General features: G+C 43.4%; 1 protein-coding gene across 1 annotated transcript; it reads left to right on the top strand.

Annotated features, from left to right (window-relative positions):
• Window positions 1–360: 360 nt before the first annotated feature.
• LOC117644811 (coagulation factor IX-like) lies at window positions 361–19,895 on the top strand. Its single transcript, XM_034384444.1, has 12 exons — window positions 361–466; window positions 1,107–1,232; window positions 2,124–2,329; window positions 3,422–3,617; window positions 4,806–4,931; window positions 9,739–9,944; window positions 10,737–10,932; window positions 14,060–14,242; window positions 14,620–14,720; window positions 16,236–16,397; window positions 17,270–17,426; window positions 19,597–19,895. The coding sequence occupies exons 1-12, from the start codon at window positions 397–399 to the stop codon at window positions 19,779–19,781; spliced, it is 1,914 nt and encodes a 637-aa protein (XP_034240335.1). The 5' UTR covers window positions 361–396; the 3' UTR covers window positions 19,782–19,895.
• Window positions 19,896–20,041: the final 146 nt, after the last annotated feature.

Here is a 20,041-nt window from a genome sequence, read left to right as displayed (position 1 = left end):
TGCCCATTAATTAGCGTATTAACATTTTTAAATGTTTTAGAAAATTGATATCAATTTCGTCTTATCAAATCTGTTAATTGATTTCTGTTCATGTGCACAAACGTCAATGCCGATTGGAGAATATGGAGATTCGGAAACAGGAGACCAGGCACGCGGCGATCCCGCGTTCAACGACGTGATCAAAAAAGGTAAACTTTCCTCTTCACGGTAGCGCTTCGGGGCTCGTTGTCCTGGTTCATTGACGCGCACCTTCTCGTTGGAATACTCCCCGTCGTCACTGCCACCGCCACACCGCCAGCAGGCTGGGAGAACCGGTAAAACCAATGACGCGCTGAGATGATGGACCGGTTCTGCCTTCAGTTCCTCTTCAGAGCTCGCAGCAACAACAGCTCTGCCATGCGGCGTGCTCTCTGGAGATGTCTGGTGCCCCTGGCGATGCTGCAAGCAGCAGCTGCTGTATCTTCGGGTAAGTGATGTGCTTGAAGTGCATAATTCTCCGATTCATTCTTGGCTTTAAGCACTGAAAATTTGTTACTCCGCATGATTGCCGTAAAGGGAAATCATCTCCGTCAAAAATGGTACGAGAACGTCCAGATTTCGAATTAAGGCCCATTTCGTCATTTTAAAAAGGTCAGAAGAATGGAAGGTTTGACTTTCAAAATTTCGTAATTTCTGTTCGAAACTCAAAATGGGTCAAATTGGCCCGTTTGGCGCTTGTAGAGTTCAATCCCAACTGAATCTGAGCTAGGTTGTGGACAAGTTGCGAGAGGTGCGAATGTTTCGTTGACTCAAAGCGTTAAAGGTCTGTTCACTGTAAGAATATGTTATCACTTTACGACAAAATTGCGGATGTTATTTTTATTACTTTGAAACGATGACAATCGCGTCAAAAAATGGTGAGATTTTCATCAAAGCTCTGGGCGTGATAGTAACAACAATGTCATCAATTGTTTAGATGAAATCCTTGTAGTAAGGACAACTAGCCTTGAAATTGCCATCAAGTGACAATTGAAATTTTCACAGTGTAGATGCCTATCAGCGATGATGATGGAATTTAAATCGGGGACCAAATTTTCGCCATTGGCTCAAAATCAGCGCGGTTGCAGGTGGGGCATGCGGTCCGCGCCGGTGGCAGTGCGCAAACAAGGACTGCATCGAAGCCTTCAGCAAGTGCGACGGGAATGCCGAGTGCGCCGACCGCAGCGACGAAGTGGCGTCCGTCTGCAACCAAGGTGAGATTTTTTTTACGCAACGTAACTTTTGCACGGCAAACAGTAATTTACGCTTGAAGATGTTATGCTTTAATTTAAGCAAAGACAAGAAATTCTCCCATACGTTTAGATCGGTGGAGTGCCTGCCAACGCATTATTTCAAGCGTAAACTGATTTCGCTCGCAAGACAGGGCAAGACTACGCTTTAGTTTTGAGTTATCTTCTTCTGCTTCATGGATCCATGAAGCGGAAGAAAAAGATAACTCACTTTTCATCATTTTTCAGGACAAAGAAAAAAACTGTATCAATCCCATTAAGGAAAAGACACTTTGTGCCACGATCCCCTCCGATCGTACTGATATTTTGTGGGCATGTTACCCACCTAAAAAGCCTTCAAAAGCCAAAATATTGCGTCCGGCAAAAATTTATTGGCTTGTTATAGCACAGCAAAGTTACACTTTCGGACTAAAAACATGTATTTGGGTTTCTGCTTCATGCTATCAATTTTTACACCAGGTGGCTGAGACAGGTGTCCCCATGTTTAAAATTGTCCAAGAAACAAGATTTTTCCCACAGATCCGGCCTGCGGCCAACACTTCTTAACGATATGGCCTGAAACGACTAGTAATGAAAGAAATAGCACATTTGTCTTGCAATTTTTGGGAATTTACATTTTTGTTTGCCCTTGTGTGTACGTAATCGATAGACCAAATCGTCCTGAATCGAATGAGCGCCTGCCTAGATTTTTATCTCAAGCCGTTTGCAAGTTATGGCGCTCAAAAGTTTGCTGTTTGCGAGATTTTGCGTTTTGGGCGATGCTTTTACAACACGCCATACTGTCTACTTAGTACACACTTACAAATGCATCCTTACAAGTGCGGCAAGCTGCATTTGATGAGCTCTTTGTTGCAGTCCCCCAAACGGAACTTTCAACCGGACACTCGACGGAGGTTAGGTTGCAGTACGACGCGGCTTTCGGCCATCCAGTGTTCTACATGTGTGACGACTCCTCTTGTGGCCGGCTGGCCATCGAGGGCGCGAACGCCAACGGAGAGCTGCAGTATTGGAACTCGACTGGCTGCAACCTCCGGAGTGGCTTCTGCCCCGACAACCAGCATGTACGCTGAGGCTCAGAAAGGGTTCGAACCCTGCCTCTTTTGGAATTCGATCGAAACTCACAACAAACCGTTGTGTACTTGGATCTACGAATGCATACTTTCACACGGTGAACACTGTGAAAACGGAGCCTGGATTTCCCAGGAAGCCTGGTAGAGACATAGGCGATTTCCAGAGAGTTTCTGGGAAAACCAGGATCTGCTTTTACCGTGAAAGCAGTACATGGGATTCCCAGGCGACTCCTACAAAAGATACTAATTTTTCCTGTGTGGGCTTGGGAATCCCAGATGCTGCTTTTACCGTGAACTCAGGGACCGCGGAAGTAGTTCATGACCGGGGGTGGGCAAGACTTTTCTGTTAAGGGGGGGGGATCAGGAGAAAAAGGGGGGCGGGCTAATAAGATGCGTAATGTGCGAATGTGTAATGCGTAATGCGAATGCGTAATGTGGAATTTACAATAGTTAGGAGGCCGCTTTTGACCCTCAAGGTCAGTGAAATGCGAGCGAAGCTAGCTAAACGCCATCGAAGTATGAAAAGTACAAGCTAAAATGGAGCGCATACAGTTAAAAGTCATCAAACGGTGGAAAGTACCAAGGAGGGCGAGCGAAGCGAGCTAAAAGCCAGCGAATTTACGAAAATATTAGCGCGTTTTGGTTAAAATTTGGACACAATACAGAAATTTGCGACGCCAACCAGGGGGGGCGGCGCCCCCCCGTTTCATTTCAGGGGGGGCCAACCGCCCCGCCCCCCCCCCCCCCCCCCCACTTCCGCGGTCGCTGCGTGAACTACAGTATAGCAGATGCAAGATAAGCAACTTGCACACCTACAAATGCTAACACTAGTGTTCAAACGGCAATGACCTGTCTATTTTTCGCTATAAATAAAACTTATCACATTGCATCGATCTATTTAAAAATTTTAAAAAGTCAGCTATTGATCGCACGAAAATCCACACCTTCTAGATTTAAGATTTCTTTAATTGAAGGATGAGAATGACCTTTGCATTGTGATAAGTCTTTCCATAGCAAAACAGAGGCAGTGACAGTGGTGAGTGCAGTTGGAATGACAGTGCTATATAACCCACTTTGCCGCAGGTGGTCCCGGACGGTTCGCGGGAGTGGTCCACCGGCGAGTACTCGTTCGTGGCGGAGCGGCGCTCCTCGCAGCTTGCCGTGTGGCTGCAGGGCCGGCCCAACCGCGTGGCCAGCGTGTCCGTCCCCGCGGCCAGCCGCGTCCTCAAGGTGCGGCCCTGGCAGTGGAGCGCCGACATGCCCGTGCAGTTCAAGCACCGTGAGTACCCGACGCGAGGACGGCGCTCTTCATTATTAATGGAAATTAGAACTCTAGGAATCCAAGAGCATGAAAGTTCCGCCCTAACTTTTAGTGACTCATTCCCCGTGGGTCTTGCTTGACCCAAACTCAACTGATCACAACCCATTCCGAATGGGTTTCGACCCTAAAGGGGTATAGTAGGCCAGAAGACTGGTGGAAGCGATCAAGATCCCGGTGACGTCTAGAGTCGTTGGGACTCAACCGAACGTGTGCTCACCAATGGCTTGCTCTCGGGACGCAGGCGCGGTTTAAGGGGGCTCATACATGTTAAACACACTTTATAAAAAAAAATTTTTGATGTAGATGGATTAAGATTTTACAATTTCTGTGTTAAAACCCTTTTAGATAATTGAGTAAGCTTCATTTTGGCTTAAAGGAAAGTGACTTAGGACATTTTTTGGAGATTTAGTCGAAACGTTTAAAATTTTGGTTCTCGTAAGATTTTGTTCGCATACTTGCTCAGATCTGTGGGGAAAAAATCAGGGAGACTCATCCCTAGTAGTGTCATAGAATTGACTACAATGGGCTTTATATCTGCAATAGTTTTCAAGAAAAAAAATAAAAACAATTTTTTGTTAAAAAATTTGTTCAAAAAATTGTTAAAAAAATTGTTTTTATTTTTTTTCTTGAAAACTATTGCAGATATAAAGCCCATTGTAGTCAATTCTATGACACTACTAGGGATGAGTCTCCCTGATTTTTTCCCCACAGATCTGAGCAAGTATGCGAACAAAATCTTACGAGAACCAAAATTTTAAACGTTTCGACTAAATCTCCAAAAAATGTCCAAAGTCACTTTCCTTTAAGCCAAAATGAAGCTTACTCAATTATCTAAAAGGGTTTTAACACAGAAATTGTAAAATCTTGATCCGTCTACATCAAAAGAAAATTTTTACTAAGTGCTTTTAACATGTATGAGCCCCCTTAAGGGAAAAAAGGGGGCGGGGCACTGTCGGGGGCTCCCGGGGGCTCCTTAATCCGCACCTGTCGGGACGAGAAACGAGAAAACGAGATGTTTGAGTCATGTTTAGCGACTCCTGCAGTTAAAAAAAGTGTCTAGAAATTTGGCCACCGGGTCCGGCCTTCTGGCCCACCGAACCATTTCCGGATGGGTTTTGTCTGCTCTGAATTTTCGTCTACTTGCAGGTGCCGTTTGTGGTCCTAGGAAATGGCAGTGCGCTAACGGCAATTGCATCGACGCATTCAGCAAATGCGATGGAAGGGCCGAGTGCGCAGATGGAAGCGACGAGTTTGCAGATGTCTGTAATGCAGGTTCGTTCACGCGAGGAGCTAACCAATTTAGATGTTTGGGAGCACTGAGAATGAATGGGTCACCACCATCACCCTTCAAATGGGTGATGCAACTTCATTGCCCAATTTTGGGTAGGGGCGTTCCATGGTAGATTTACACGAGTTTAATCGACCATCTCCGATTATTTGCCTCAAATGTTGCCCTCATAGGAGGGAATGTTCGTGCAAAATCTCACAGCCGTAGCCCCAGTAGTTTCCGAGATATAGCGGTTCAAAGTTTTTATTTAAGACTTTCCAAAACTTTTATATAAAAAGTGAAAAATGGGTCCCATTTCCGTACCGTTCACTCTGGAAGGACGAAAATGGTATCATGTACGTAAAATCACGAGAAAAATCCGAATATGCCCCCGGAAGGATCGTAGCTCAACTCCTCCTATCCGAAATCGCAATTTTGAGCTTATTTTTCAGGCACTTTTGAGGCTTTGGTTAGGGGTGTTCCCAATCGAAAAATCGACTTATTCAGGGTGCAATCGGTAGGTCTCTGACCCTACTTTCAAGTTCAAATGACGAAAGTATAGGGTATGGCCCTCGTTTTCGCTCCACAGCCCCTTTGAAAAATAAAAAATTCCAATGCTAATCGCATTGCACGGTGTTCCCGTTTCCATAACTGGTTGAAAATCGAGGAAAACATGACAAGACAACCGCAGCCTTTGAGAGCATGCCAAACAATCCAACCTCAGCAACAATGGAGGGGCAGTTTCAATGGGCGCCTGTTCGTTCTTTCAGCCTCGCGATTTTCGAAAGGGCGCAGACGGGAAGCATATTGGTGCCAACCCACGAAAATTAATTTGATGCGTCGTTTCTGCTACGAACTTTTTAGTAGTGACAGACTTTAAAGATGTTCCAACGTTGAGACACCGTGCAATGTGTTAGCATTAGCATTTTCAAATTTCACGGCGTTTAGATTTTTTTTAATGGGCGACTTTAAATTTTGACGGGTGGTACGATGGGACCATGCCGTTGCCATGGAGATTTTTTTTCATGTTTTGACCATTTGCTCAGAACATATACGATTTCTTGTTACTTTGATGAGCCAGGAGGTTTAGTTTTGAGGAGTGGCTCATTTTTTATTTGAACCATTTTTTCATATCATTAACGGTTTTCGTTTACGGTTTTCGTTTTCGATTGTTGCAAATTTATGTTTTTCGCGTTTACGGAAAATTTCCACGATGAATTTTCGAAAAAAATTGGAATTTTCGTTTTTTTCATGGTTGAAATAGTTTAGAGTTGTTTATTTGAAAATCGGAGAGGGGGGGGGGGGGGAAGAATCCACGGACCTCGGACAATAGGGGTTCTTGGGAACCCCTAAAAATCGCCAATTTGACCCATTTTGAGCGAAAATGGCACATATTTGAGGCCACATTGCAGGAGATCGGCACCAGTTACAGAGGAAAAAAATCGTGGAAGTCGTAACTGCTGCCTCCAACTGCAAATACATGAGCGATTCTCACGTTTCGGGGTAGTTTCGTTTCTTCTGAATCCTGTGCCCAAACGAGCGCAGATATCGACATGGGGTTTGTTTCTGATATTAGGGAGGGCCATTGCCCACTAAACGCACACATTTCAAAAAGTTCACGTTCGTTGGATTGGTCTACGTAGCGTTTGGTATACCCTAAATGTAACTTCCGTGATTGTCCAAAGAGAACATACTCGAACTCTCCGCCCCCAGTGTGGCGGTGTGGTTCGAAAACGCTGCCAATAGGGTGGGTCGAAAATCTCAGAATTAAACGGCGTATGGTTTTCTTTGCAGTTGACTAGATTAGAAAAGAGATCCCACAATGCCGGTGTCTTGTGACGTCGACGTCACCTTCCATCTCCTTGGAGGGTCCAAACTTGGGCCTAATAGTGAAAAATGGAACTTCTGGCCTTACAGGGACCGAACCAGGGATCACCCAGGATGCGGCTATCTCGCAATGGGTGCGGAATATGTCCCTTTATTCTGCAAAGTTGCAAAGTCTGCAAAGTCTGTCCGATGTAGCTGAACATCTTGGTTAAGCCCGGGCACTTGTTTTGACACTAAAACAAAGTCCCAAAACACTAAAATTAGGATTAAAGGGTCTATTCTTTGCTCAAAGGTCCCACATACTTAGATGAATCGAAAGGGCTTAAAAAATGCTATTTTTTGGTATATATAACTTTGTGATCGGACGAAAATTGTTGCCAGGCCAAAACCTTACACATTTCAGCAAAAGCTTAAAAACACTAAAAAGTGATCTTAAGAGACTATGTATTACCTGTGGATCCGATATGATCATACTGTTCGAAAGATCTCAAAAAATGCAATATTTTGATATATAAAGTTTTTTGATGTGACAAAAACTCGATTTGTTGTTAAACAATTCGGCAGCAAAGCGAAGCAAAACCCTTGTTAGGCAAGAAATGGACGGACGAACGCTTACACTTTCTTCTTTAATTCACTACAAATCGAGTGTTTGTCACAGCAAAAAACTGCATTTTTGCATTTTTTGAGATCTTTTGAACAGTGTGATCGTATTAGACCCTCAGGGAATACATATTCTCTTAAGATCAATTTTAGTGTTTTTGAGCTTTTGCTGAAATGTGTAAAGTTTTGGCCTGGCAACAATTTTCGTCCGATCACAAAGTTATATATACCAAAAAATAGCATTTTTAAGCCCTTTCGATTCATCTAAGTATGTGGGACCTTTGAGCAAAGAATAGACCCTTTAATCCTAATTTTAGTGTTTTGGGACTTTGTTTTTGCGTCAAAACAAGTGCCCGGGCTTAACCAAGATGTTGAGCTACATCGACCAGACTTTGCAGGGATATAAAGGGACATGTTCCGCACCCATCGCGAGATAGCCGCATCCTGGGCGATCCCTGGTTTGGTCCCTGTAAGGCCAAAAGTGCCATTTTTCACTATTAGACCCAAGTTTGGACCCTCCAAGGAGATGGAATGTGACGTCACTAGATACCGGCATTGTGGGATCTCTTTTCTAGTCAACTGCAAAGAAAACCATACGCCGTTTAATTCTGAGATTTTCGGCCCACCCTAGCTGCCAACTGTGGATGGGGATTCGAAGCTTGGCATGTCTCGAGCTAATTTCAACCGAAGACCAATACGCCAGACTTCTTTCAAAGGTACTTATGCTGCAACGAAAAATGTCCACCGTATATTCAATTTCACTACACAAATTTCGAAAAGGCAGCTCTGGACTTCTCCCCAAGCCGAACTTTTAACTTTCCATGACACAAGCCATCAAAGTGGAGTCCCTGGGATATAATTGCATGGGTCGCGGAAATCTAAGATGCTGTACACGGTCTCAAAGCGGGCTAGAGCATTATAAAATGGCGTGTATCAACAATTACCTGTAACTTCCGTGGCACCCTTTACCCAATGTTGCAGCAGCACTAGGTGAAAAAATTTTCCGCTTAAATGTCGGGCTTAGAGTATCATTTGAACCTGGAACAACTTTTAAGCCACAGCAAGCCCGAGTCAGCCGTTAAAGCCGATTTTCACACTTTGTAACTTCCGTGATAACGTAATTTCCGTGATCAAAACATCCACAAAAACGTATGGGGATACCTTATGGCTCAGGTTTTTAGGAAGGTAGTACAAGGTCTTTATTATAAATACCATTGCCATAACTCTAGTATCATCCAGGACCCCATTAATCAGAAAAACTTAATTGGATATTTCTCACTTTCGGCAAATCAGAGACGCCAAAACTACCCCGAAACGTGAGAATCGCTCACATGTGATTTTGGTCCAAAATGAAAGTTAAATAAGGTCCCATAGTCAGTTTTGGCGTACCTCACCTCCTCTACCCGCAAATAATTTTCCTAACCACGCAATTTTTTAAACCTTGCGAAGTGTACTACCCCCTTAAGAATGAGATCTGTCGAGAGTACGGTAAGATCTGTCACGAGCCCGTTAGGTTTGGTTAGTATTGGTTGGACCATTTAGTTTATGATGGAATTTATGATCTACCCTATCGATGATGGAATTTATGATCTACCCTATCGGGTAATATCTTTTATCCGGAAACGATAAGATCTTTTGAATGCAGCCGCTCTTTTTTCCGTATACGACTCACCTCGTGTCACACGGTTAGCACTGGAGCATCACCCAATACTCTGATCGATCAGCTAGGAAGCTCATATGGAAAAGTGGATATCGAACGAAATGCCGTGATGAAGTTGCCAAGCTACACTCTATACAAACTCAAGTGTGTACATAGTAGTACACTTCACCTGGAGTGCACTTAGCACGTACACTCCCGGTTGGCGTGCACTTGGCATGTACACTCCTGGTTGGCGTGTACTTGCCAAGTACACGCCAGGTGGCGCATACCTTCAGGTACACTGTTGCTGGCTCCCTGCTGCAGGTATGAGCCACCTGGCATATAACTTGGCAACGCCAACCTGGAGTGTACTATGTACACACTTGAGTTTGTAGAGCAGTTTCCATAGCCATTGCCACAAATTAATGCATTGGCTCTGAAGTGGGAGAGTACTACAAGGGGATGTGCAGTCGTCATCGTCACTGGTAAAAATGAGGCATTAAAACTACGCCTTCAGCGGCATAACAGTCTGTCACGCCCATTAAAGGCATATGAAGGTAATCCCTTTCAACGCGTTCAAAATTTGTCTGAAAGTCCTACTCTAATCTAATCCCCTCTCTAGAGCCCAAACCGATCCACGCCGTTCCAGGGGTATAAATCGTTCACGCCCTGTTGGGGCTTAACTTTGATGCCTTCGTTTTACCATTGTTGTAAAACTTTAAAACAATTCGGCTTTTGTTTTTCAGTGCCCTCCACTGACCTGAATGTGGGTCACTCCACTGAAGTCCAGATAATTTACGACAAGGACTTCGTGCAACCCGTGTTCTACATGTGCGACAGTTCCTCTTGCGGTCGGCTGGCCATTGAGGGTGCAAACGCAGACGGGCAGCTGCAGTATTGGAAGTCGACTGGCTGCAACGTCAGGAGCGGCTTCTGCTCTGACAACACTCACGTGAGCGGAACTTATTGGAAGAAAGCTTTAAATTCGATAGTATTTTGACAGCGCAGCGAAGCAAGTAACCTTGGTGAAGAATTCCTTCAAAATACGGATAAATGTCTCGGTATTTTGATACATATCTATCGCAAAGTAATGAGAATTAGCTTCACTGGTATTTCTAATGTGATAAGATTCATACAGTTAGCAGCGATAAAAAGGCTAATGCGATCCCTTCAAATTATCGCATCCATAGCAGCAATAAAAATGTTATCAAGTTCAAAATTCCATAAGTCTCAGGTTTCGGCCGGTCTGGCCCAGATTATCACAATTTTGGTGTGATGAAATGATAAACACGCAAGAAAAGTGATAAATACGCCCCTGTTAATTCTATAGGACAAATTGTTCGTAAAATTACAAAAGTTTGTTAAATTACAAAGAAAAATCGTAATTTAACCAGGAAAAATCGTAAATTTACAAAGAAAGTCGTTAAATTTTTAAGGTACATTATTAGTTCTTTTTTCACGTTTTTTTGTCGAGGCGAACCAAGACCAACCTGAAAATGATATGGTTGAAGATTTGAATTATAACGACTGTACACATTAACTTCCGAACAATTTGTACTATAGAATTAACAGGGAATTACTCGTTATTTTACAACAAAATCCCTAACAGTGTGCTGAGCTAATTTAGACAAGACGAGGCCAGGCCACATGATAAGGCTGCTTTACCAAATCAGCTTCAAGGCCCTGACTGGTTAAATAGTGGGTGTGTTCCTTTCCCCCCCCCCCCCCCCCCACTTTGCCGCAGGTGGTCCCGGACGGTTCGCGGGAGTGGTCCCCCGGCGAGTACTCGTTCGTGGCGGAGCGGCGCTCCTCGCAGCTTGCCGTGTGGCTGCAGGGCCGGCCCAACCGCGTGGCCAGCGTGTCCGTCCCCGCGGCCAGCCGCGTCCTCAAGGTGCGGCCCTGGCAGTGGAGCGCCGACATGCCCGTGCAGTTCAAGCACCGTGAGTACCCGACGTGCGGTGGAGCACAGTGGGTCGGTCAGCACAGGCGGCCGAAACTCGAGACGCATTTTTGGCCCGCCCTTCTATTCAAAAAATAGGGGGAGGGCCTATGCATTTGCCTTTGTGTCTGTGTGTTGTTGTTGTTGTTGTTGTTGTTGTTGTTGTTGTTGTTGGCGTCTGTGTACAAGGAAGGAGTTGAGCTAGAGTAACCAGATTTGGAGGGTACTTCAGGAGTACCGTCCAAACAAATAATCCGGTGGTGCAAATCCCGTCCGGGTCGCACAAGGGCTGCTGCAGGTGCATCATGGTTTACATGAGCGGGAGGGGGATTTCCGCCATTATTGGTGCTAGCAGGGCACATAGGGGTATTTTTGGAATCGGGGCGACGAGACAAGATGAATGAACCTGGTCCCGACCCCATCGGTCGCTTTTACAAGTTGGCCAGATCAGGATCTTCAAAAAAGGGAGTCGACCGCACTGCAAACCTAACTGTCTACTAAGTACACACTTACAAATGCATGCTTGCAAGCACGCACTTACAAACGCATGCTTGGCCAAGTACACACTTACAAATGCATGCTTGCAAGTACACACTTACAAACGCATGCTTGACGCATGGAGTTATACGGCGTCAAGCATGCGTTTGTAAGTGTGTACTCGCAAGCATGCATTTTTAAGTGTGTACTTGGCCAAGCATGCGTTTGTAAGTGTGTACTTGCAAGCATGCATTTGTAAGTGTGTACTTAGTAGACAGTTAGGTTTGTAGTGCGACTAAAAAAAATTATTGCAGATTTCGATTGGTCTCAGCAAGACCTTTTCAACGAGGGGTCGGAAAGGGGGTCCAGGAGCCCGACTTCGTCTATTAGTCACATCAGGATCTTCAAAAAAAGGGGTCGACCGACTAAAAAAATTTATTGCAGATTTCGATTGGTCTCAGCAAGACCTTTTCAACGAGGGGTCGGACAGGGGGTCCAGGAGCCCGACTTCGTCTATTAGTCACATCAGGATCTTCAAAAATGGGGGTCGACCGACTGAAAATTTTTACTGAAGTTTTCGATAGGTCTTGGCAAGACCTCTTCAACGAGGGGTCGGAAGGGGGTCCAGGAGCCCGCCTTCATGAGTTACGGGAAAAAGTGCGACGGACTCGTTTTGCGCTCCTGCTGTGCCTCTATTGCAAGGAGTTGCAGTAGCATGGCAAATATGGGTATTTTCGGAATGAGAGCGAAGAGACAAATGAAATGGGCATATTCTAAGGACAGTTGGAGCAAAAAGTGTAAGGACTATTGCATATTGTGAATAGAAGGGCGGGCCTAAGTCACGATGGTACATCGATAACTTTGCTTTACCCGCTCACGGGGTGTGTGATGCGAGCGGGCCGAAGGCCCGGGCCTTCGACTGGCCAAGTTGGGTCTGATGCGAGGGCCGAAGGCCCGAGAAAAGGCCGCCGGCAGGCCAAGCTGGGCCGGCCCCCTGTCGAACCGAGTTGCCGGCGCAGCGAAGCGGAGCTGGCAACTCGGTTCGACGGAAGGGCGGGCCCTACACTCTAAAAAAAGTTACAGAATTTTGTATCATTTTTGATGCAGGGTTTTGTATCACCTGCATTGGTTACAAATATTTGTATAAGTGATATAGAATTTTGTAACAGATGTGCCGGTTACAGAAAAACGAATCATTTTGGACCTTGATACAGAAATTTGTTACATGAAGGTTACAATATTATGTTTGTAACATAACTGATACAGAAAATTGTAACTGGATACTAAATTCTGTATCAGAGATAAAAACATAATGTTTTAACGGCAAAATTGAACAGCAGTGCCCATAGAGACTAGTTAAACTTAGAGTTTTCATGTGCTTTTATTTTTCCCGACTCTGAATAAGAGATTCAGTCTCGTGTATGCTTGGCTGGCAAGGCCTCCGTCCCTTACTGCGCGCGTCTCAGGTCACCGGCTACCTGCGCCGCTCTCTCCACGGCGTCCGCACAGCGCAGTTGGTAGCGTGGCGGGCCGCCAACCCAGAGTTTGGGGTTCGATTCCCGACTTCTCAGAGTACATCTGGGAAAGTTGTTACTCGAAAAATGGCATAAGGACCTTCAATCAGACCCACGGAGACTACGTTCGAACAAAATTCTCATTTTGAAGCTTGATTTGGAAGAATAACGACTGTTTGCAAATTTTGTAACCGTTACGAAATTCTGTAACCAAGTTACGAAGAAAAAAATTGTATCCATCGTGATACAAATTTCTGTAACACATGTTATTGAAAAAGCTGCGTAACCATGTTACAAAATTCTGTACTGATTTTTTTTAGAGTGTAGCTTGTTAGCTCCAAAGTCGCTATCAGGACTCGAAACCAACTTCCAAACTCAAATGCATATCTGCGAAGCATTTGCTTCATGACTACGAAGAAAGTGAAGGCATTGTCGAATTGCTTCGTATTATGAAGAAATGCTTCGTATCAGGAAGGATTTTGCTTCATAATACGAAGCATTTCTTCGTTGATTTTGCAATGCCTTCATTTGCTTCGTATTACGAAGCGATTCTTCGTAGATTTTTACTGTGTGGAGGCTGTGGCTGCAAATTTCACTATGAAATGCAGTTTAAGTGTTGAGTTTCCACGACAATTGAATTCATAGTGAGTGAACCCCGTTCAGGTTGACCTGGATCCGCCCTTAGTGTGTGTGTTCTTTTCTGAGCCCACACTAAATGTTACGCACAATTTTGTACGAGACATCATAGTTGTTTTGTTCAGATGAACAGTTTGTACAGTTTTCGAAAGTAAAAACTCTAGGAAGAATCGCTTCGTAATACGAAATGAAAGCATTGTAAAATCTACGAAGGAATGCTTCGTAGAAGCAAAATCTTCGTTATATGAAACATTTCTTCCCAATACGAAGCAATTCTACAACGCCTTCATTTTCTTCGTACTTATGAAGCCAATGCTTCGTAGGCTTTTAAGAGTGTACGAACTTCTGCACTGTTATTGAACGAATGTGACGTAACAATGTGCACATGTTTCCCAATTTTTATACAAATTTGTACGAAAAGTTCCTTTGCTCCCAAAACTGTGACGTCCCGCATAAAATGTGTTCTGAAGCATTTGGTGTGTCCGCTCCCACCTTCCCCAGTTGCCAAGAAAGACGCGTGCGGCAAGGCCCAGCCAGGGCCTTCCGAGTTGGTGCAGGATGGGGACACCGCCGCCGTGGAGACGGTGCCCTGGCACGCCGCGATCTACGTGGAGAGCTCTGGCCGCAAGGACAAGGAGTACGTCTGTGGGGGCAGCCTCGTCGCCCGCTGCTTTGTCGCCACGGGTGAGTGTGACGCCATGCGTGGGTCGACGGTGTGGGCGAAGCGTCTCGCACGCAAAACTTATTCCAAGATTTTTTGGAGTGTAGGTGACGCCAACAGCAATGTCTGAAAACAAACTGCACTTTTCTAGAGACGACCTGCCACTTTGAACACTCTCAATCCAGGAACGTGACATCACGTTGAAACGAACGTGACAAAATGTCACGTTCGTTTGAGCATTGTGTCTTATTCGTTTGGGTGTGAATTGGCCAAAAATCAGCCTGTTCACATTCAAACGAACGTCACACAATGCTCAAATTAACGTGACATTCTGTCACGTTCGTTTCAACGTGATGTCACGTTCCTGGAATGAGAGTGAATGCTTGTGATTTACTTTCAGCTGCGCATTGCGTTCCGGAAGACGCCAAGATGTTCGTGGCCCTCGGGAAATTCTTCAGCGGTTGGGATTCGGAAGATGAGCCCAAGATTGTGAAGACTAGAGTAAGTATACTAAAACGAGAGGCCCCATTTGGTTGGTGCAAACATCGGATGCACTACAAGCGAGGGGGAAAGCACTCGCGTAATAGTCGGGTCACTCTGTCCGTAATAGCACGCGTAATAGTGTGCGTAATAGTAGCGTAATAGCTGAAATTCTCAAAATTTGATCTATTTTACGGGTTTTTTGGTCTGTCGCTATATTTTGAGGCGTAATAGAGCGTTATAGGCGTAATAGTCGGGTCGTAGGTTTTAGGAGTGATTTCCCCTCGACTACAAGTGTAAAGAGGATGTCTGGTTTTGATTTTCAACTCCAGAATTCTTTGCAAAAATTAACCGTAAGAGGAAAATGCACCAACACGCTAAATGTTTATGTACAATTTTTTACGTGGTGATGCACGATCTCAATCCTGTATGACGTATTGCATAAAATTATGCACTCATGCAGGATACAAAATCAACAAAATTCTACAAAATGCAATTCTGCAAGATTCATAATTCTACATAGATTTAGTGCGAAGGCTACTTACGTCGACCGTTAGGCTCCTAAATGGTCATCTTTACCGAGAAATAAAGGGGCGGATCTGGGAAAAAATGTTATGAGTCGTAGTGGTTTGAAGTGAGACGCCTCCAAATAAGGTTCACACGCTTCATTCCTATGGCCTTTCTGTCCACAGCTATTTTCTTATTTGTGCATATGTAAGTTATGGACGTCTTTGTACAAGGGTCTATTTTATTCAAGCACAATATGGAAAAATTTTCCCTCAGTCATGTTTTAAATTAAGTGACGTGAATCAGCCATAAATTAGCTTATTCACGTTGAAACGAACACTGATAAAAAATTTGTAGTAACTTAGTGACACATTTGTCGCTAACTAACTTTTTTAACAACAAGATTTGTTGTGGAACAAATCGCTTGTTAAACCATAGTCGTACAGGAACTGAAGGATAATTTCACAACGACTAACTTGTAATAACACATCAACAGTCCACTTTCAAAAACAAGTCGTTGACCAACAACAAATGTTGTAAGTCAACGACAAGTATTGTAAGTCGAAAAATATTTTGTTATGTCTGCGACAAGTACTCATGGAGAACTTTTGTCGCTAAATTTATTTTGCATGGTTGCATCAATAGTAATTTCACTATGACTTGGTGAACAAAATGGATGAATTTTCATAATACGCTTTAATTGAGCAGATAATTGCAAAAGATGTTGTTTCCACACAAATTGCATCGTTAAGGGTGATAACAAGAATATTGTTCTTCAACGACAAATTGTCGCTGACTTGAGTCAACGACATTTGTTTCGCTTTGGTTCATGATGAAATTCTATGTTTTGGAACGACTAAATTTTCACTCATCTGATTGTTTCTGATCAACCATTTTTTAACAGTGAACGTGACATTTTGTCACATTCATTTCAACGTGATGTCACGTTCCTGAAATGAGAGTGTAGTGTGCAGGTTGTCGCGTGTTGAGAATGAATTTTAACGCTGCTGTATGTCTGCGTCATTCTAGGTAAAAACAGTCCACAAGCATGCCTACTACAGGGGGCATGCCAACAAACAGGGTTATGACATCGCTGTGCTGGAGCTGGAAACCTGCGCCGACCCCAGCGACAAAGTTTTTCCCATTTGTCTAGATGGAGGCGTTAAACCCACGTCGAAAAGTAACATCAAGGTAATGAGTAGGCCCTCACTGTAAAAAATTTGTTCGTAAATTTACAAACAAATTAGGGGTAATTTCGTTGCACGAATTATTTGTAAATATACAACGTTTTTATGTTTTTATCGATTTATGAATTTTTCTTCACGCAGTAGTTTGTAAAATCACAAACTTTTTACAAGTTTCAATTTACGTGGACCACTTTTGTTCAACATTGTCACGCTGATTAAATGAAGATAAACTTGTTTCAGTGGAATTTTTTTGTTCTATGAAACATCTTGTAGTTCTATGAGACATCTTGTAGAATGACGAAGGCATCACCCTATTTCGTAATTTTACAAGCGATTTGTGCAACGAAATTACCCATGGATTTGTTGTAATTTTAGGAAACATTTCATATTTCTGTGACCTAACTGTAGTAATATCGTCACTTTTGAGATGTATTTAGTTCGTACCATTTCATAAAGCGGTGTTCACAAACAAATTTCATAAAATTAAGAAGATTTCTGTGATGAATAATCCATAAATCGGCCTTTACAAATAAATTTCATAAAATAACGAAATGTTATTGTTACTTTACAAGGAATTTGTAAAATAAAATTTCGTAAATTCACAGTAATTTTTTACAGTGCTCCAGCCGCCTGCCTTGCGCAGTGAAAACTCAACGAAGAAACACTTCGAAAAATGCTTCGAACTGAGTAAAATCCTTCGATATCTCTTCATAATATCTCTCGATATCTCTTCATAATACGAAGCAATTTTAGAATGGCTTCATTGCGTTCGTAGTTATGAAGCAAATTATTCGTAGACTTTCATGTGCCCTTCCTGGGTGGGTGGGATGCTATTGACGCATTGTTCCCTACGACAGCCGTATGGTTTTTCTTCAGATTGCAGGATGGGGCAACGAGACAACTACACTGCCGGAGCTGGAATCCGTTAATTTATCACAGCTTGACTTCGAAGACTGCTTTAACTCAATGAGCTCCAATTCAGCGCAGCTTGCTTACGTGACCCACGACAAGTTTTGCGCCAAGCGAAGAAAAGGTGAGTACAGGACTGCACAACAGCACCAAACGTTCTCTGATATGTGGTGGCGTCAGTTAGGCCAACGAGCAGAATCATTAGGAATAGTAAAAAAAATAAAAAATTCAATGATTGAATTGATGCAGTTGAAAATTCATTGTACTATTACAACACAATCACCTACACACAGTAAAAACTCTACGAGCTCTTCGTTATACGAAACATTTCTTCATAGTACGAAGCAATTGTACAATGCCTTCATTTTCTTCGTAGTTACGAATCAAATGCTTCTTAGGCTTTCAAGAGTGTGATTAGGATGAAAATTCTCTAAATTATGGTGGTGCAGCTAGCTACACTGTTAAAAATAATCGTATATTTACGACATTTTGTAGAACAATTATGTTATTTTCAAACGACATTTTCTGTTACGACCCAAGTCGTATAAATATACGACTTGAGTCGTAAATATACGACATATTTGTCGCTAATTTTGATAGCGAGACGTCACTGGTAAAACTAAAGCGTAACTCTATGCTTGAGTCAAGCATAAAGTTACGCTTGAAGACGTTACGCTTGAAATGAAGCATACTCTGGAAATTCCCCCATGCATTTAGATAGAGGTGGAATCTTGGCGGATGGGCCTGTTACGCTTGATTTCAAGCGTAACCGTAACCCGATTACGCTTGAAAACAGAGGGTAATACTACGCTTTAGTTTCACCAGTGGTTCCGTTTTAAAACGAATCAAGTCGTAAATTTACGACGTAGTCGTAAGTTTACGAACGATCGTAATTCATTCATGGAATATGTCGTGCAGTTATGACTTCATTCGTACATCTACGACTCTTGTCGTAACTTTGTGTCATGAATCGTAAATGAACGACACAAATCGTAAATAAGCGAGCAAAATTGTAACTTTTTACCAACTTTTCGGGGATTTCAGATTTTAAAATATGTAATCACGATTACGACATTGTCGTAGAGAAATGACTTTTTAGTCGTTCAGTTACGACGAAGTAGTGTAAGAACGATTTCCGTCGCTATGAAAATTAGCGACGTTTTTGTCGCTAATTTATGACAAAATTTCTGACAATGTAACTTTTAAACATAAGGGAGTATGGGGCGATTTGTAACAGATTTTGGAATTCTCTATTCAAAATTAAGAATATTCTGCATATCGGTGTCAAACTTGTGCCAGTTGAGCAGTCTGGCCCTTCATCTAGACTGTGAAGCTCCATTGGATCAATCTGGAGTCCATAATCTTTGAAATCTAAGACGCTTTCCAAACCCTTGCATGCTGTTACGAATCGCCCCAGCATGGGGTGATTTCTAACAGCCATGGGGCTTTTCATAACATCCTACACATTAAATGAAACATCGTCGGGAATGTTATCTCCTCCAGCAGTTGTTCTTCGGATGTCCTGCAGACGCCTTAAAATCTACATTACAAGCTGCCGTTGACCGCCTCAGCATTAACTGACCGGCTATGTCAACCCTAACCTCACTTTTTTCAAATTTGGAGGAAAGAATAGAATAACTAGCTTTAAAATGCATTTTGAGCTGTGTAAATGTATTGGAATTAGGCAGCAGATGATTCGAGAAATAATTCAAGCATTTAATTGCAAAAACTACTTAAATTCTTGTTTTTATACGGGTCTGTTACGAATCACCCCAAATGCTGGCTACGCAAGAAATACGTCCCTAACTGTCACTGGGCAAAGTAAAAGCAACTTATGCCACGTGGTTACATTGTAAAGGGGTCACGCTTCAAGGCCCCAACGGTACTTCGATGGTGATTCATACCTGGGGAGCCTCAGACAGAAACTTCCTAGAACTCAAAATAAAAGATTTGCCTGTTTTCGGTGTACCCTATATTTCAGACGCCCTCCAAAACTATACCTGAGCACCGATCACATCCGCTTCGATTGTTGAAGGACCCTGTACTTGAAGCGAAAGAGGGACCATACTCAGATTTTCCTCGGCTCCCTTCACTTAAATTAATAAACGCATTTGTTACGAATCGCCCCTGTTACAAATCGCCCCATACTCCCTTACCATTGAGAATTCACTACTTTGCACCTCAAAGATATTTTGAGGAGTTTGTCTCATGGAGAAAATCCTTACCACAATATGGTGGTGCAGCCTTCCACCGTCAAACATTTACAGTGAACCCTGTCCCTTGCTCTGTTCCAGACACTCCTCGTTCCGGCCTCCTGCAGGGAGACAGCGGTGGAGGCGCACTCGTCAAGCGCGACGGAGCGTGGTTCCTCGCCGGCATCGTGTCCATCCGCCTGCACGACGACAAACTGGAGGACGTGTACGCCCTCACGGACGTGTCGCAGTACGTCCACTGGATAAAGCGCCTCGCAAAGCTTTGAGCGTCATGTAGACTTTTTTTTGTATTCCTAACATCCTCTGGTGGACCCACGTGATGATCCACTTTCTGTCGTCGCCGAGTGAAGAACAGAAGCAATAAAAAAGCAAGAACCAAACCAGTTGTGGGCCACCTCACTATGAAAACCATACAAACTATTTAGAGCCTTACACTGTAAAAATTAATATCCGGAATGAACGACGGATCCTTCGGCAAAAAAATTGCCAACGGTTCCTTCGTTAATTTACGAAGCTCTTCGTATAT

The sequence above is a fragment of the Thrips palmi genome, unplaced genomic scaffold (genome assembly GCF_012932325.1).
Source record: "Thrips palmi isolate BJ-2018 unplaced genomic scaffold, TpBJ-2018v1 HiC_scaffold_18, whole genome shotgun sequence".
Taxonomy (NCBI): Eukaryota; Metazoa; Arthropoda; class Insecta; order Thysanoptera; family Thripidae; genus Thrips; species Thrips palmi.
This window is presented reverse-complemented; position numbering and strand designations above follow the sequence as displayed.

Coding starts and splice junctions, on each gene's coding strand:
- LOC117644811 (XM_034384444.1), top strand. CDS start 397: ATGCGGCGTGCTCTCTGGAGATGTCTGGTGCCCCTGGCGATGCTGCAA. Junction 467..1,106: donor AGCAGCTGCTGTATCTTCGG/GTAAGTGATGTG, acceptor GCGCGGTTGCAG/GTGGGGCATGCGGTCCGCGC. Junction 3,618..4,805: donor GCCCGTGCAGTTCAAGCACC/GTGAGTACCCGA, acceptor GTCTACTTGCAG/GTGCCGTTTGTGGTCCTAGG.